General features: G+C 48.0%; 1 protein-coding gene across 2 annotated transcripts; it reads left to right on the top strand.

Annotated features, from left to right (window-relative positions):
- Positions 1 to 200: 200 nt before the first annotated feature.
- TF (transferrin) lies at positions 201 to 14,589 on the top strand. 2 transcript variants are annotated; one of them, XM_080604090.1, is made up of 17 exons: positions 201 to 359; positions 2,489 to 2,652; positions 2,854 to 2,962; positions 4,139 to 4,330; positions 4,544 to 4,679; positions 5,082 to 5,137; positions 6,467 to 6,636; positions 6,784 to 6,970; positions 7,632 to 7,786; positions 8,960 to 9,053; positions 9,465 to 9,497; positions 10,234 to 10,392; positions 11,386 to 11,530; positions 12,477 to 12,541; positions 12,807 to 12,991; positions 13,716 to 13,902; positions 14,349 to 14,589. In XM_080604090.1, exons 1-17 carry the CDS (start codon positions 317 to 319, stop codon positions 14,384 to 14,386), a joined length of 2,118 nt encoding a protein of 705 aa, XP_080460216.1. In that variant the 5' UTR covers positions 201 to 316; the 3' UTR covers positions 14,387 to 14,589. The 2 variants fall into 2 exon arrangements, with proteins under 2 accessions (XP_080460216.1, XP_080460217.1); XM_080604091.1 differs by having other exon boundaries at positions 9,468 to 9,497.
- The last annotated feature ends 680 nt before the right edge of the window (positions 14,590 to 15,269 follow it).

Consider the following 15,269-nt stretch of genomic DNA (forward strand, 5'->3'; position numbering starts at 1 on the left):
GGAATTTTCCATTTGGAGCCCCTTGTAAAACAAAAAGCACCTTGCTTGCTCCGACTCCTGCCTGCGAAGGGGTTCAGTGCCAAAGAGTGAAAGGCGTCCTAAAAATGGGCTGATCCAGGGAGGGGGGCGATTTAGCAGCTATTGAGAAACAAGGAAGGACAAACAGTGTTAGGTCATTGCTTCTGCAAACACAGCCAGGGCTGCTCCTCTATAAAAAGGGGAGAAAGCAGCTCCAGAGCCATCACAGACCCGGAGGGGACGGTCTGTGACCACGACCACCGCAGCCCCTCCTCGGCACCCGACTTCCCACTCCAGCATGAAACTTGTGCTCTCCGCTGTGCTGTCCCTAGGGATAGCTGGTAAGTGTGTGCTGAAAGCAGGCTTGGGGGGAACGGAGGACCACAGGACCACAGGCTTTTGCCCTAGCCCAGGTTGTTTTACAGAGTCACCTGCAGCGTGTGCCAGACCAGGCAGCTCCTAAGTAAAACCTGGCAGCTGAGTAATTAAAACCTACCCGTTTTGGCAGCTATGGATACCTGTAAATGAGGATGCCTATTCTGAACACTGACAACAGCAGCTCAGTGCAGGGTGAGGGGAAAAGCCCCCCTCTCCCCCCCGGCAGCTGCTGTGCCAGGAGAGGAGCATCCCCATGCGTGGGGTTAAACCAGCGCCAGCCTGCCCGTGCGTTGGGTTAAACCTGGGGCAGCTGCAATAAAACAGCTTAAATAATGAAAAGACCCCTGGGAGGAGCCTCCACAATCTCCCTCTGCTACTCCCCCAGAAGTTTGCATAGGGACTGCAAAGTGGCGCCGCCGTTCCTCATCTCTCTGCTCGCTCCCGGGGTGCTGCTCCCCTCGGGGGCCTCTGAGGCTTCCTGCGGCCAGGGGGGAGGCTGGTGTCCCCCAACAGCTTGCCCTGTTCCCAGCCCTTCTCCGCTGGGCTTGGGAAGCTCCTGGACCGCTTTCAATAAGCGGAGCGCTGTCCTGCTGCCGCCGCTGTGCTTTTTCTCATGCATTTCACACGCGGAGTGTGCCGCTGCAGAGCTGGCACTGCTTGAAGCACGGATTCCTCTCCTCTCTCGATTCAGTCAGGCAAGCGGCAGCGAGCCATGGTAAGGATACTGCTGCTGCCTACACCCAACACGGGAAGGAGGGAGCAGCAGCTCCCTTCTGACCTCCCATAAAGCGCGGCAATGACTGATGTCCTCTCGGGGACATCCCTCCTCCCCGCTGCACGGAGGTTGCCCAAACGCTCTGCCACAGGGGCTGCGGTACTGGGGTTGCCCTCGCCTTCCCAGTGCTCACCAGTGCTGCCAGGCTGAGCAGTGCCATGAAGCAAAGCAGTGGTGTGCTGGCTGCCACCACTGCTCATACCACGGCCACTGGCCAGCACCGGTGGAGGGGCCTTCAGGAGGAGCCAGACCAGCCCCTGCCCAAGGCGGGATGGTTGCCAGCCCCACATTAAGCTGGCCATGGCTTTTTTTCAGCCAAAAGGTGAAAAATGTAGATTTAGGCAGAGAGAATTAGGGCTACGAATTCCCTGTGTGGCCAAAGTCAGAATTTCCACCAGGAGGAGCAGGCGGTGTCTGCTGGTGGAGTTATGGCTCAAAAAGTCAAAAAGAGAGAATGTTTCAGAGGTGAAAAAGAAAATGGAAACAGCATGGGTTAACTGGAAGATGCATGTGAACAAAATGTGCCTGCAGAAAGGGAAGTGTGCATGTCTTGGTCTGTACGATCCTGCCAGGAAGGGGCAGAGCTAAGGTGCAATGTGCAGCAGGAGCTGGCCAGAACGGCGGTACGGGGCCAGTCGTGCAATTTAACTGCAAGTTTCCAACATCTCTGGTGCTTAGGTTGCTGAAAGAGGCAAGAGTCTGCGTTGACCTGCGGTCTTTGCTTGATCAGCCTCCCAGCACAGCCAGGCAGCTGCATTTACTGGTGGGGCACCCTTAGAAGAGGGGTCTGTGGCTGCGTGCAGGTGGTACGGCACCTTGGTTGCTGCCTGTGCTGGAGGAGATGGGGAGTAGAGAGGTAAATATATCTGATCTGCTGGCCACCAGGGAAGCTGTGTGTGGCAGCATACTGAACATAGTCCGACCGGATGAGAGCTGCTCTCCCTCCGGGGTTATTTGCAAAGAGACTGCTTCAGGGGACAGTCTTTTCTTTTTGTTTGGAGTTTGGTTTCTATTGGATTTGTTCTCCTGCCCCTGTGGGTGTTGCCGTGAGCTCAGGCTGCTGGAATCACCATTCTGAGCAGGGACATCCATTACCCAGGGACGGGGACAGTCCTTCCAGTTGCTCCTGAAGGTCCACCTGTCAGGTGAGAAGGAAACTCCTCTCCTGTGTGACTTAGGAGATAAGCAAAGGAGATCCTGCTGCTCCCCCGAGGCCATGGCTGCAAGGAACCAGAGATGGTGTTTCTCCCCCATTGGTGCCTTTCTCCCTCTCTGAGATGACTTTTATTATTATTATTTTTTATTTTTTTTCCACAGCTCTGTGTTTTGCTGCTCCCCCCAAGACAACCGTCAGATGGTGCACAATATCCTCAGCAGAAGAGAAGAAATGCAACAGCCTAAAGGACCACATGCAACAGGAGAGAGTTACATTGAGCTGTGTGCAGAAAGCAACGTACCTGGACTGCATCAAAGCCATCTCGGTGAGTGGGCAGCAAACAGCTGTGCTGGGCACTGAGGAGGTTGCAGCAGCACCTTCCACCTGAAGAAAGGGCTTCCTTCAAGTCACTGGTAAACCTGTGATCCTACTGTGGAGAAGGACTCACCCACAAGGATCCAGGAGAGACTGCCCGGATGTGTTTTCCCCTCATTTTGTTTATTGATTGAAATCTCTTGCTCTTTAGAATAACGAAGCAGATGCCATTAGCTTGGACGGTGGTCAAGTTTTCGAGGCAGGCCTTGCCCCCTATAAGCTGAAGCCCATTGCAGCTGAGGTCTACGAACGAAGTGGAGGTAACGTTCTCATGTAGCATTTTTAAGCCAAGTGGTGGTAGCAAACTGGTGGTGCAAAGGCCTTCATTTCCACCTAGTGCTCCCATGTTGTCTCTGCTGGGTGTCTGAGCTATTGCCCCTGGCTTCCAGATCCCCTAGGGGAAGGGAGGGAGCCAGTTATGCCAAAATGTGAATCATCTGTTGCTGCCCATGATCACTGGGTCACTGCAATGGAAGGGGACAGAACCAGTGCCTTGCTAGTGCTGGTAGCTGTGCTGAAAGTCACCAGTGGCGCAGTGATGCAGTGGCCATGGATGGAGATCACCGTCAGCAGAAATCCCAACCCTCCCAAAACGTGGCATGAAAGTTGTTCGGAAGAGATCCCAGAGATATTCTGCTGTCAGAGACCTTGAACAGCGCAGGTAAAACACAGCAGTCCCCGCAGCTTGCTGTGCAGCCATCGACCAGACCAGCTTACAGCCGCAGCAGCACTGCCATTAGTGGTCGTGGAGGACTGCCTTGTTGAGATAACCAAGGCAAGAGGTGCAGGCAGTGCACAGAAAAATGTAGAGGAGCATAAAGAAATTCTGCAGCAGTCCTGTCTGATAAGAGTTTGCTCTGGCGCTCCATCTCTGCCAACTCCCTGTGCTGTTCTCCCTCTTTCCCTTGCTCCTCCGGGGAGCCAAACAGACACTGTTTCTGTGTTTTGTCTTTATCACCTCGAGCAATCCCACACATCCAAAACTCCCAATCTCTTTTGACCAATCTCTTTTCTCCCCCTCTGCCCAGGAGGTCAGTCTGCTTGTACGCAATATTCAGGATCAAAGCAACACGGGTGGGTCATTCCTGACCATGTCTAAAACTCGGTCACTTTATTCATATGTAATGTGATGGAGCTGGTATAATTTTAAAGACTAGACATGGAATTTCAGACTTGTAACACTTACATGAATGCTCCAGTGGGCAATGGTGTTTGAGAAAAGACTTGTTTAGGCAACCTTATATGTATATGTCCATAACATATGTCCAGTGACAGAGCATTTTGCATGTGATAGTGTTTTCAGGATGCTTACGGCTACTTGCTGTAATGTGCACCGCTGGTTCAATATCGGCAGTGTAGCTCAACCCTGAGAAAATGGGAAGACCAGGCTTGTTCAAGCAAAGCTATTAATTACCTCCCTCCTTCTTGCACTGCAGGCTCCACAACCAACTACTACGCTGTGGCTGTTGTTAAGAAAGGAACAGACTTCACAGTAAGTGACTTGCGAGGCAAGACCTCCTGCCACACGGGCCTGGGCAGATCCGCTGGCTGGAACATCCCCATCGGGACGCTCATCCACCGGGGAGACATCGAGTGGGAAGGCATAGACTCAGGCTCAGTCGAGCAAGGTGACGTGGGGAACAGCACGAGAAATGGGCTGATGTTAAGCCAGGGGTGGTGGCGAGGTGAAGGCGGCGTTGCCTGATCTTCTGCAGAGGTTCAGAGGCAACTTGGAGAGCAACCGAAGCATTTACTTTCTTTCCATGTTCCCCCCCCCCAACCCTTCCAGGTCCTTGTAAAAGGGAGTTTTAGAATAACCATTGCATGTTTCTCCCCTGCAGCGGTGGCCAAGTTTTTCTCTGCCAGCTGTGTGCCTGGTGCCACCACTGAACAAAAGCTGTGCCGTCAGTGCAAGGGGGACCCCAAAACCAAATGCCTCCGCACAGCGCCTTATTCTGGATATTCTGGAGCTTTTCAGTGAGTGAAAGTTATTTTTCATTATACCAGGGACCGCTGTGCTGTAATCAGGGGTCCTGATGAGGTGGAATTTATAGAACTGGGACTACTGGTAATTAAAGATCCAATTAGCAATAACTGGCAGGCAGTTAGCAGGAGCTGAAAGAAGGAGCTCAGCTGTCTGATTTTGCACAGACCTGAGGATATGTAGCATTAGCATTGTGGTAAGTCTAACTGGGTCTCTTGAGCATTACTTCTTTGCCATTATATTTACTTCCCTGCCAGCACAGCTTTTTTGGGAAGACTGCTGCTCTGCGGTTGCAGTTTATGCCAAAGTAATTTGCTGAAACAGGAGACAGGGAGCCGTGATGTCTGTTGTTTTTTGTTTGTTTTAACATTTCTTCTGTCTCCTCTCACCTACAGGTGTCTGAAAGATGGAAAAGGAGATGTGGCTTTTGTAAAACACACAACTGTTCAAGGTAGGCCTGCAAACCACTTGTTTCTCCTTTGCATTCCAACCTCTTGCTTCCACTCCGACCTGGGATTAGTCTACACTGTGCAAACTTTTGTTTCTCTCCTAGCTTACTTCATACTTCAGATCTTTTAAACTCCGGAAATACGTTTTGCACACTGGATTAATTACAGGACTAACTTATCCTTGTTACTGAAAAATATGATTGTGAGCATTGTGGGGTCTACTTCTCTGTTGGGATTTTTCTTTGAGGAAGGAAAACCTGCTTAAGTTCAAAAGCATTACCATTGGTGCCATATTGCAGGGGCAGCCGTAGCGTTATGACAGCAAATGCAGGGTGAGCATGAGGTGGGTAGAGGAGCTCACCCATTCCTCTGGGAGCTTTGGTCCACAGCAAGAAATTACTACTTGCACCTCTCGGAGAGGGAACGTGGCCTGGCACTGCCAGGACCGGCAGCGAGCTCGGCGGAGGGCCACCAACAGGGCCACGTGGCAGGAATGCTTGTCTTGCGAGGAGAGGCTCGGGGAGGTGGGCTTGGTCAGCCCGGAGAAGAAAAAGCTTTGGGGGACCTCAGAGCAGCCCGTCTGTACCTACATGGAGATTAGCAAGGAGGTGGAGCCAAAACTGTTAGAGTTGGACTATGGAAAGATGAGAAACCATGGTCATAAAGCAGGGTTTGTGAACCAATTGAAAAGAGAGGTTCGGACCAGACGCAAGGAGAAATTGTTTCCCTGTAAGGACAGTCGGGCAATGGGACAGGCTGCCCGGGACAGCCGTGCAGTCTCCATCCTTGGAGGTTTTCAAGATCCAACTGGAGCAACCTGGTCTGCCCTGCTTTGAGCAGGGGTTTGGACCAGAGATATTCAGAGGTCCCTTCCCACCTGAATTCTCCTGTAATCCTGTGCTCTCTGACCTGGTCTCTGTTTTCAGCCTTGATACTGGCTATCTGCTGGCCTTCACAGACCATGTGCGGGGCCTGACCTGTGAAATCTACTTGTAAGGTGTTTGTAAATTTATTTGTATTCATATCTATATGCACGTGCCTGGATGTCCAGGCACTACTGCCACATAAATAAATACTGATGGGCTAGTTATGGCAGCAGCAGAGATCATCTCATGTGCATGTGGATTCTTTCCGCGCTGCCTTCGTATGACCACAGTGATCCCATCTCTCCTAACACCTTTGCATTATTGCAAAGAGGTTTGTGCAACTTGTCTGCAGTGAAGAATTCTTTCCTGGTATTCAGCTGGAATAAATCAACGACAAAGTTGCCCCATGCTGGGCCGTTGTCTATTTTTGTGGAGATGCAACTCATGGTTCCCCTCTTCCTCTAGAAAATGCCCCAGAGGAGAAGGACGAGTATGAGCTGCTGTGTCTGGATGGCACCCGTCAGCCTGTGGACAGCTACAAAACCTGTCACTGGGCCAGAGTGGCTGCTCACGCTGTTGTGGCTCGGGACGATAGCAAGGTTGATGACATCTGGAGCTTTCTCTCAAAAGCACAGGTACCTGCAAGCTCTGCTTTCCTTCCCCTGCCAGCTCTGCTTTCCTTCCCCTGCCATCCCTCTTCTGTCCCATGGCTTTGCTTGCTCTCTCCAGCTTTCCGAATGCTTTGGTGTAGTTATTGGCTGATTATTTTCTCCCTGTGGCAGAGCAACTTTGGCGTGGGCACAACCAGCGACTTCCACCTCTTCGGGCCACCTGGCAAGAAGGACCCAGTCCTCAAGGACTTGCTTTTCAAAGACTCTGCTATAATGCTGAAGCGTGTCCCAGCACTGATGGATTCCCAGCTCTATCTGGGCTTTGAGTATTACAGTGCCATCCAGAGCCTCCGGAAAGGTGGGCAGGATGTGAGATATGGATGTATTGTCAGTGGGAAATGCATTGAAGGGACATGATCATAAAACACGTCTGGGGAAAGGAAGATGACTTTCCAAGTATAGACAGTATTCTCCACAAAATATTTCCTGTGAAAGGTATTGGCTTGTGTGGTTGGTAGGGAATCGGCATGGTCAAAACTGCTGCTCAGAATAGCTGTTTCTGGGATGTAAGAGTACAGGATCAGGAGGAACATCCCAGGACATCAGGCCCAGCATTGGCCATTTGCAGGAAACAGGGTCCTTTACTTTCATCCGGACTCATCAAGCATTTACTGATGTCCTAGCTGGCTTTCTGAGTCAGATGTCCAACAAACGACCTCTGAAAGCCATTTAACATCCACAGTTGGGCAGAAGTCTCTGTGGTAGGCTCAGCCACCATGGCATTTATGGAAGGAGGCACATCGACTTCACATAGCTTCAAAACATGTTATTCAAATGCTGCCTCACAAAGCCATGACCAGGTGGTGCTTCTCCACCTCCCTCTGGTCCCAGTCCCGAGGCTGGCTGTGCGCAGATGGCTTCGTGGCAGAGTCCCCCTCACCCAGAAAGCCGCCTGCCCATGGCCCTGTGGTTCAGCAGAGCTCTGGGCTTATTCTTTCTTCTCTGGCCGGTTTTTGCAGATCAGTTGACTGTCAGCCCTAGAGAAAACAAGATTCAGTGGTGTGCAGTAGGCAAGGATGAGAAGAGCAAGTGTGACCGCTGGAGCGTGGTGAGCAACGGGGAGGTGGAGTGCACCGTGGCAGACAACACGGAGGACTGCATTATTAAGATCATGGTAGGGCTTTTTTCCTTTTCTTCTCCCCGGGATTCTTTCAGCTGGAGAGAGGCATTGCCTCTTTCAGCCTGCTAAGAGGTCTAGGGGTGGGATTTTACCCTAAAATGCTGGGGGCTTTCTGAGAAATAACAGCAGGCAGAAACCAACCTTATCACAGGGAAAAGGCTCAACTAGCTCTTAAGATTAACATCTCAAAGATTAACATCTTTGAAAAACGTTATTAGACAGAGTTCTTCTTTGATGTTTCCTAAACAAGAAATAATTTTCTGGTGTGAAGTAACTTTTTATTTAGAAAAGGAAGGTGACTATAGTAAAATATAAAAAGAAGAAAGTGAGAAATAGATTTTAAGTTCAAATAAAATGAAATGGTTGTACTGGCCAGAAGCCTTAAAAAACAAACAAACAAACAAACAAAAAAAAAAAACATAATTTGTTGAGAAAGGTTTTTTAGACTGACTTGCTTGCATCAGTCAATCCCGTTATTTTCCTCTGTACTGAAAAACAAACAAGTTTCTGGGATCCAAACAGGGAAATCTTCTGCAGTCAAGAGGTCTTGTTCTCTGATGCAACCCAGAGTAGCTGTAATGTCTTGCTTAGTCTCCTGCCATTGGATCTGGCAAATCCTCTGAAATTCTTCACCTCTAACAACCAGTTTTCCCTCAGACTTAGAGCGTGCCCTGCTTGCTGATCCAGCCTGCAATGCAAGCGCTTTCACCTTCGAGTTGACTGTCCCAGCCTACAAAGAGCAGTTCTTCTTGCCATTTTGGGGTCACACAGAGAAAGGCCATTGCCTGCTCAGGAGAGGATGGGTTCCGTGGTGTAGATGATGTTAGTTCAGAAAGTTGGGTCAGTACTGTGGAAACAGCACAAAATGTAAACTCCAAAGGACAGGTGGGATAAGGAAACAGGCTGGGAGATGCACCCATGTGAGCCTGCGAGTGCCTGGAGGTGAGAGCTGCTCCAGGAGGTGGTTACAGCACACGTGAGAGGTAATTTCAGAGCACCCTCTCTTTGCATCAGCAAGAACTTGTCTGGCCGTGTGCTACCCTCTCAGGCCCCTTTGCCCCCAGCCTGTCTCCTCTCATTTACTGCTTCTTTTAAGATCCAGTTTCCAAAAAGAGCTGCTCAGGGGAAATACGGTGTCATTTCATCACCATGCGGTTTTCATTGCAGAAAGGTGAAGCGGATGCCATCAGCCTAGATGGAGGTTTTGTCTACACTGCTGGCGTGTGTGGGTTGGTGCCAGTGGCGGGAGAAAGCTATGAGGGTAAGTGCAGTCCTGGTGCTGGGGAAGGGGTAGGTGCAAAAGCACTGGGTTTATTCTGAAACCCAGAAAGCAGCCTCAGTGCTGCATCCCGCAGAAAACACGTGGTGTGCAGGGCAGCTCTGCTTGATGCTACATGCCTGAAAAATCAGGATTGTGATTTGGATTGTGCTCCAGCTCCTATGTTCTTCATTTTAATCACAATGCTCCTGTCCTTTAGCACTGGTCTTGGTGAAACTAGTTGTCTTAGCACTGAGGAATGGACAGAGGCTGTTCTTTGTTCTGTCAATTTGCTCAATGCGACCTTAAATAGCCACTTCTAGAATGAACTTTCTCCAGCAGATAGTGAGCTTGATTCATTTTTGGATTTGCCATATGTTTTATCTAATATCTTCTTCTTTTTCCCTCCCTGAGAAGATGACCAGTGCAGCAAAGCAGGACAACCAGGTAATTACTATCAACAGAGGGATAGACAATTGTCCATTCAGATATAAGAAGAAAAATACATATACAATCATGAGCTGAGAATTAATGGCCACTCTCCACACAAAGAGTTTTGTAAGAGCCACTGTGTACAAAACAGATGTGAAAAATTTGGTTGAGAAATTAACACTTAAATGGAAACTCTGGGTCTGCAAGCAGATACCAAGGCAAAGCATATGGCAGCAGCAGAGATTTGTGCAGGTCTCACTGTGACATTGCCAGGGCTGCTAACAGAGAAAGAGGGACTGGGCTGTAGCATTGGGGGATTGTTTTTTATAGAAATAGAAATTTGATATATTTTTTTATCAAATAATTTTTTTAAATCAAATAAATTTGATATAATTTTTATAGAAATACAAATAGAGAGAGGAGGGAAGGTTTTGCCCTTTGCTGAAGAGGATATGAAATCCGGAGGCACGCATTCTGTACATCTTACCACAGCCTCCTTGCATACCTGAGTACCAGTTTTGTGGGGGAGAAATGTCAGGGGTAATAATTTCCCAGGAGCATGGTGGGAATAGATGCATCACGTCTACAAACTGTTCTCCTGTTGCTGTGTGGCCAGTCCTTCATAAAGGCAAAATATTTCTGCTACGCTGTGCATAGCTGCCCTCTCCTAAGTGTAGCTGACACTCTGGTAAGGAAGCACAGTGGGATCCTTGGGTCAGTCCTTAATTCTCCTCTATTTTCCTTCCAAAAGCATCATACTTTGCTGTGGCTGTCGTGAAGAAAGCCGACAGTACCATCACATGGAACAATCTGCAAGGCAAGAAGTCGTGCCACACTGCTGTTGGGAGAACTGCTGGCTGGAACATACCCATGGGCTTGATTCACAACAAAACTGGGAGCTGCAATTTTGGTGAGTCAAGACGTACATCCATTTGTCTGAGCTAGAAACCTGCAAGCAAAAAAGTTTTGCCATGCCTCCTCTGATCTACAAAGCTTCTTGTGCCTCGAAAACTCTCACTTGGAGAAGGAAATGAGGATGAGTCTGTTATTTAAGGTTTCAGTGAGCAAAGTTTCAGGCTGTTGGTGACTGATTCTGACTAGGATATGGCACATCAGCTGCTTTAGCAGGGGGGGGGCTTCGTTTTCTTTTCACCTTTCTCCCCTTCTCCTTTCAGCAGCCCAAAAGACATTCCCAAAATGGGAACATAGGCTGCCCCAGGTACAGGGGGGCTGCTCCTTGTGCAGGACGCTGTGCAGGAGTAAAGGATGGATTTCTGAATCCCAGAAGGGCTGAGAATAGGGGATAGAGGCTGCTCTCATTTCAAGAAACTTTAAGGGACTGATCTGACTCCCTTGAGAATAGTGGGTAAAAAGTCTGCATTGCTCAGAAGATCAGCCTCTATATCCAACTTTCAGTCAGTGAGAATTACAGTCCAACAAAAATAATATGGAGATATTATGGACCAAGGCAAATTAAGCATATAATTATTAACAGCAAATCTAATCTCAAGAACATACTATTGTTATTAAGATTTACACTCCGCCTCTCCATCCTCCTACCTGCCTTTCCTAATGTCCCTTCTTCTCCCTGAGTTCTCATATTGCTGCCAACTCCAGTCGTGCCTACCCAGAAAGGCTGGCTCCACGTGAGCTGGGAATGGTTTGCACAAAACACATTCTTCTTTCAATGCCAAGATCATCAGTCACACCAAGGGATGAGGTTCCTAGTCAATGCATGATGCGTGTGATGTGCTGTCTGCTGAGGCACACTCCTCCTCGCATCGCAGCCTGTTCCCAGTCCCCGCTGACTGCTCATATAAGATCACCTCAAGAATGTAATTATGAAAAGAAACCCCAGTTTTCCAGTGCAGGAAAAGTAAATTTCTTGTATTCCTGCCCTCAGATGATTACTTCAGTGCGGGCTGTGCTCCTGGTTCTCCTACCAACTCCCGCCTCTGCCAGCTGTGCCAAGGTTCAGGGGAAAACCTGCTGGAGAAGTGCGTCGCCAGTAGCCACGAGAAATACTATGGATATACTGGAGCTTTCCGGTAGGTGGGGAAAACGCTCAGGTACCTGGGGCTGATCAGAGAGGTGATGGGTAGATCGTGCATGGGATATAGCCTCATGCTGACACTAGTCCACTGACCTTCTCTTTTTCTCCATGACACTGCTGCAGGTATATAAGCCTGTAATATTACTTACGTACTCCATATGATTTTTCTATATGCAGCTGTCTTCCCACTGTCTATTCTCCTTTTCTTCAGTGTAGGTGCAAAATGTTCCCATTCTGTAAAAATTAATGTCCTGGTCCTTCCAGGCAAACTGAGAGAGACATGAGTGTTTCGGCCAGACCTCCTACAACGACAATGGTGCTACGCTTAATTACATAGCAAATTATGTAAAATAAAGAATGTTAAAAGATGGGAACCCAGAAACAATGTTGCCACTGGATGCTCCCTGTTAAAAATGCTGCTTGCCTTAGTTAAAATGAACAATTCCCTAAAAAGAGAAGGGACCAGAGGTCAACCCCAGTGCCATCTCCTCTGAACCAACCAGTAGCAGATCAAGTCTAAGTAATTTGTATTGGGCACAAACTTAAAAAGAGAATAAATCTTTTTTTCAGTTACATCTAATAGCAAAGAGACCCTGCTGCAGGATTTGCAGTCATTTTGGTGCAAGTTTGACTTTTTACATGTCTATTGAAAGGTGCAGCTAGGCACTGCAGAAAGCAACGCAAATTCTGAACTTGGCTGAACTACTTTCTGACAACAAAATACGTCAGTTACTTAGTATGCTAAAAGGATGCATGTGTTTTTCCAGGATGTGTTAAAAGACTATGTTTCAGATATCCTTAAAATATTCATGGCAGGGCTGCTAGACCTGACTGTGTTTAGAGACTAACTTCACAAAGTAAGATACAGGTCAGAATCCAACCTGTGGGAAAGGACCAGGACTCCGGCACCCACATCACTTGCCTTTCTTTGTACTTCACAGGTGTCTGGTCGAGCAGGGTGATGTGGCCTTTATTAAGCATTCAACTGTTGGCGAAAACACTGATGGTATGTGGTTATCCTCTTGCATGGGACTTGGCAGGACTGCTTCCCCCATCTGTGTTATTTTCATTTCCAAAACATTAACTTCAGCTGCACAATTATTCTGGTGGCCTATTAACTACAAACTCCATATGGCCTCTTTTGTACATGCAAAGTATCTAAGTGTCAGTGCACACACGTGCAGGGACAAATGCTTTGCTTGGGTGTTGAGAGGGTGATTATGCCTCTACTATACAATATCTCTGAATCTCCAAACCAATTCTCTTCATAGGCAAAAATAAAGATGAGTGGGCCAAAGATCTGAAAACGGAGGACTTTGAGTTGCTGTGCACTGATGGGCGACGGGCAAATGTCGAGGGTTACAAGACCTGCCACCTGGCCAAAGTTCCTACCCATGCTGTGGTTGCACGCCCTGAGAAAGCAAGCAAAATCCGTGAGCTGCTGGAGACACAAGAGGTTAGTGGTACTGACAGTGGGAGGAATGTTCTGGGGTGGTTTTTACACAACATGTTTGCGTTTTTAGAGCAATGATGCTCTCCAAGTCACTGAAATGTGGAAGATTTTGACTTACTGATATGGGGTCAGAGCCTTGACCCTCAGCTTCCACCTCCCTCCATCCCTTCTGAACTGCTCTTACAGCTGTGTTTTGGAGACGCCTCTGGGGTGCCTGATCTCTGACCCAGCTGTGTCAGGCACAAAGTAGGCAGCAGGCCATCCAGCCCCCCTGGAACACACACGGTCCTCCAGCTACTGCTGTCAGCATAATCAGTTTATGTCAGCTCTTTTTGATTTCACACCGACAATGCTGAGATTTTCTCCACCATCTGGATCTGTTAAGAGACGCTTTGGAAGTCAGCTCCTTTTGCTTTCAGCTCTTGGTGAAGGCACAGAACCTGCTGGCAGCTCCTGCCAACGGGATCTGCATATAGTGAAATACTAAAAAAGAAAAATTTTTTGTTTTGCCGGTCATGCCACAAGTGTGCTGCTTACCACTGAGAGCCCTGCCACCTAGTCACATGGACAGAAGATTCAGTCCTAAACTTTTGGAGCTTGACTGGGGGCTCCCCAGGACAAGGAGTTTGTGGTGAAGAAGTAGTACTAAAAGTGAGGCTTGTACGAGCTGAATCTTGCTTTCTTTCTACTTTTTACATACACTTACCTCTTCATGCCTTTATTTCAGAAACTGTTTGGAGCACGTGGAACCGAGACAGAGAAATTCAAGATGTTTCAGTCTCAAACCAAGGATCTTCTGTTTAAAGACATGACCAAGTGCCTGGTTAAACTCCAGCAAGGAATAACACACAAGGAGTTCCTTGGAGATGAATACTATGCTTCAGTTGCTAGCCTCAATACCTGCAACCCATCAGGTAAACGTAACAGCCTCAGGACAAAGTCAGTGAATCGCAGTTCTTAGCATCAGCCATATGGACAGTTATTTCTGTTGCTGTCCATTTAAATTTTTTAAAGAAAAATGAGGATAACTCATAAAGCTGCCAGTATACTTCTCCCAGAGTTTCCTGAGCTAACTTCTGCCAGATTGGAAACTTGTTCTGGCACCAATGGGAATGAACGATTTTTAATTACCTTTAGAAAACATGGAGTTTGAGAAGTGGTAAAAAGAACCCACCCTGTCCTGTCAGCCTGTGTTCAGTGTGATCTGTGGTTAATGCACACTTCTGGTGGTATGGTGGATATGTTTTCCATGGTACGACAATGTTGGCATGGTTGGCTGTGCACTGGTAGGATGGGAGCGATGTTGCGTTTTCTGTTTAAATGCAAGGTCTGAATTCCTCCCTGTCCTTTCCCTTTTCAGATCTCCTCCAGGTGTGCACCTTCCTTGAGGACAAGTAACAGGATGGGAAGGGTCCTCATTGAAGGGGGAGGAAACCTAGTGCCGTGACTCCTTTCGTGCCCTCAGCTCCAACACCGACCCACAGAGGGCCCTCTGCCTTCGCTGCTTCCTCTGCCCTTCTTCATCACTCTGAAAGTGGCTATTTGAAATTTCACGGTTCTCTGCTGCTGTCACAGCAAGGAATAAAATCTCGAAGTCTAAACAGGTTTCCTGAGATTTATCAAAGTAGTTATTATGCCCACTCCTTCCCTGGCACCTCTTGCTGCAGGCCAGTGGCAGACTCCAATCTGGCTATTGCCATTCAAGGCTATTGCTGCCCAACAGAGAAAATCTTTTCAGTATTTTCTAAGGCTAAATGGATTAAAGGTGTCCTAGAGTCTTATTAACAGACATCTTTTATTATCTGTGCTTCCACTTCACCCAGATTATCCCATTATCTCCCCAGGAGACAACAGCTGCCCATTGTGTTTGGGATATAGGAAGAGAGAGAGTGTTTATGTGAGGGAAGCTGAAGGATAGAGAGTGTAAAAAACAACAACAACAACAACAAAATACAAAAATATAGTGGTTGTAAGACGGAAGGTGTGAATAGAAACCATTCCATCTCATATCTCGGCTGGGTGGATATGAATAGTGCAGAAGCAGAGTTATTTCCACCAGGCAGTACACTTAAAATGCAGTATATCGCTGTGGAGAGCCCAGGCTTAGACTTCCTTTCTGAAAAAAAAAATGTAGGACCTATTTAGAAAGCTGCATTTTGCTGAGCTTCTGCTGAGCTACAAAAAAAAAAAAAAAAAAAAAAAAGGCCAGCAGGTAGTAACCCTCTTGTCAAGGCAGGCATAGAAGAACTGCTGAGGAAAAAAAATGCTGAATTCCCATCTT

Source organism: Anser brachyrhynchus, assembly GCF_964034855.1.
Source record: "Anser brachyrhynchus genome assembly, chromosome: 9".
Lineage (NCBI taxonomy): Eukaryota > Metazoa > Chordata > Aves > Anseriformes > Anatidae > Anser > Anser brachyrhynchus.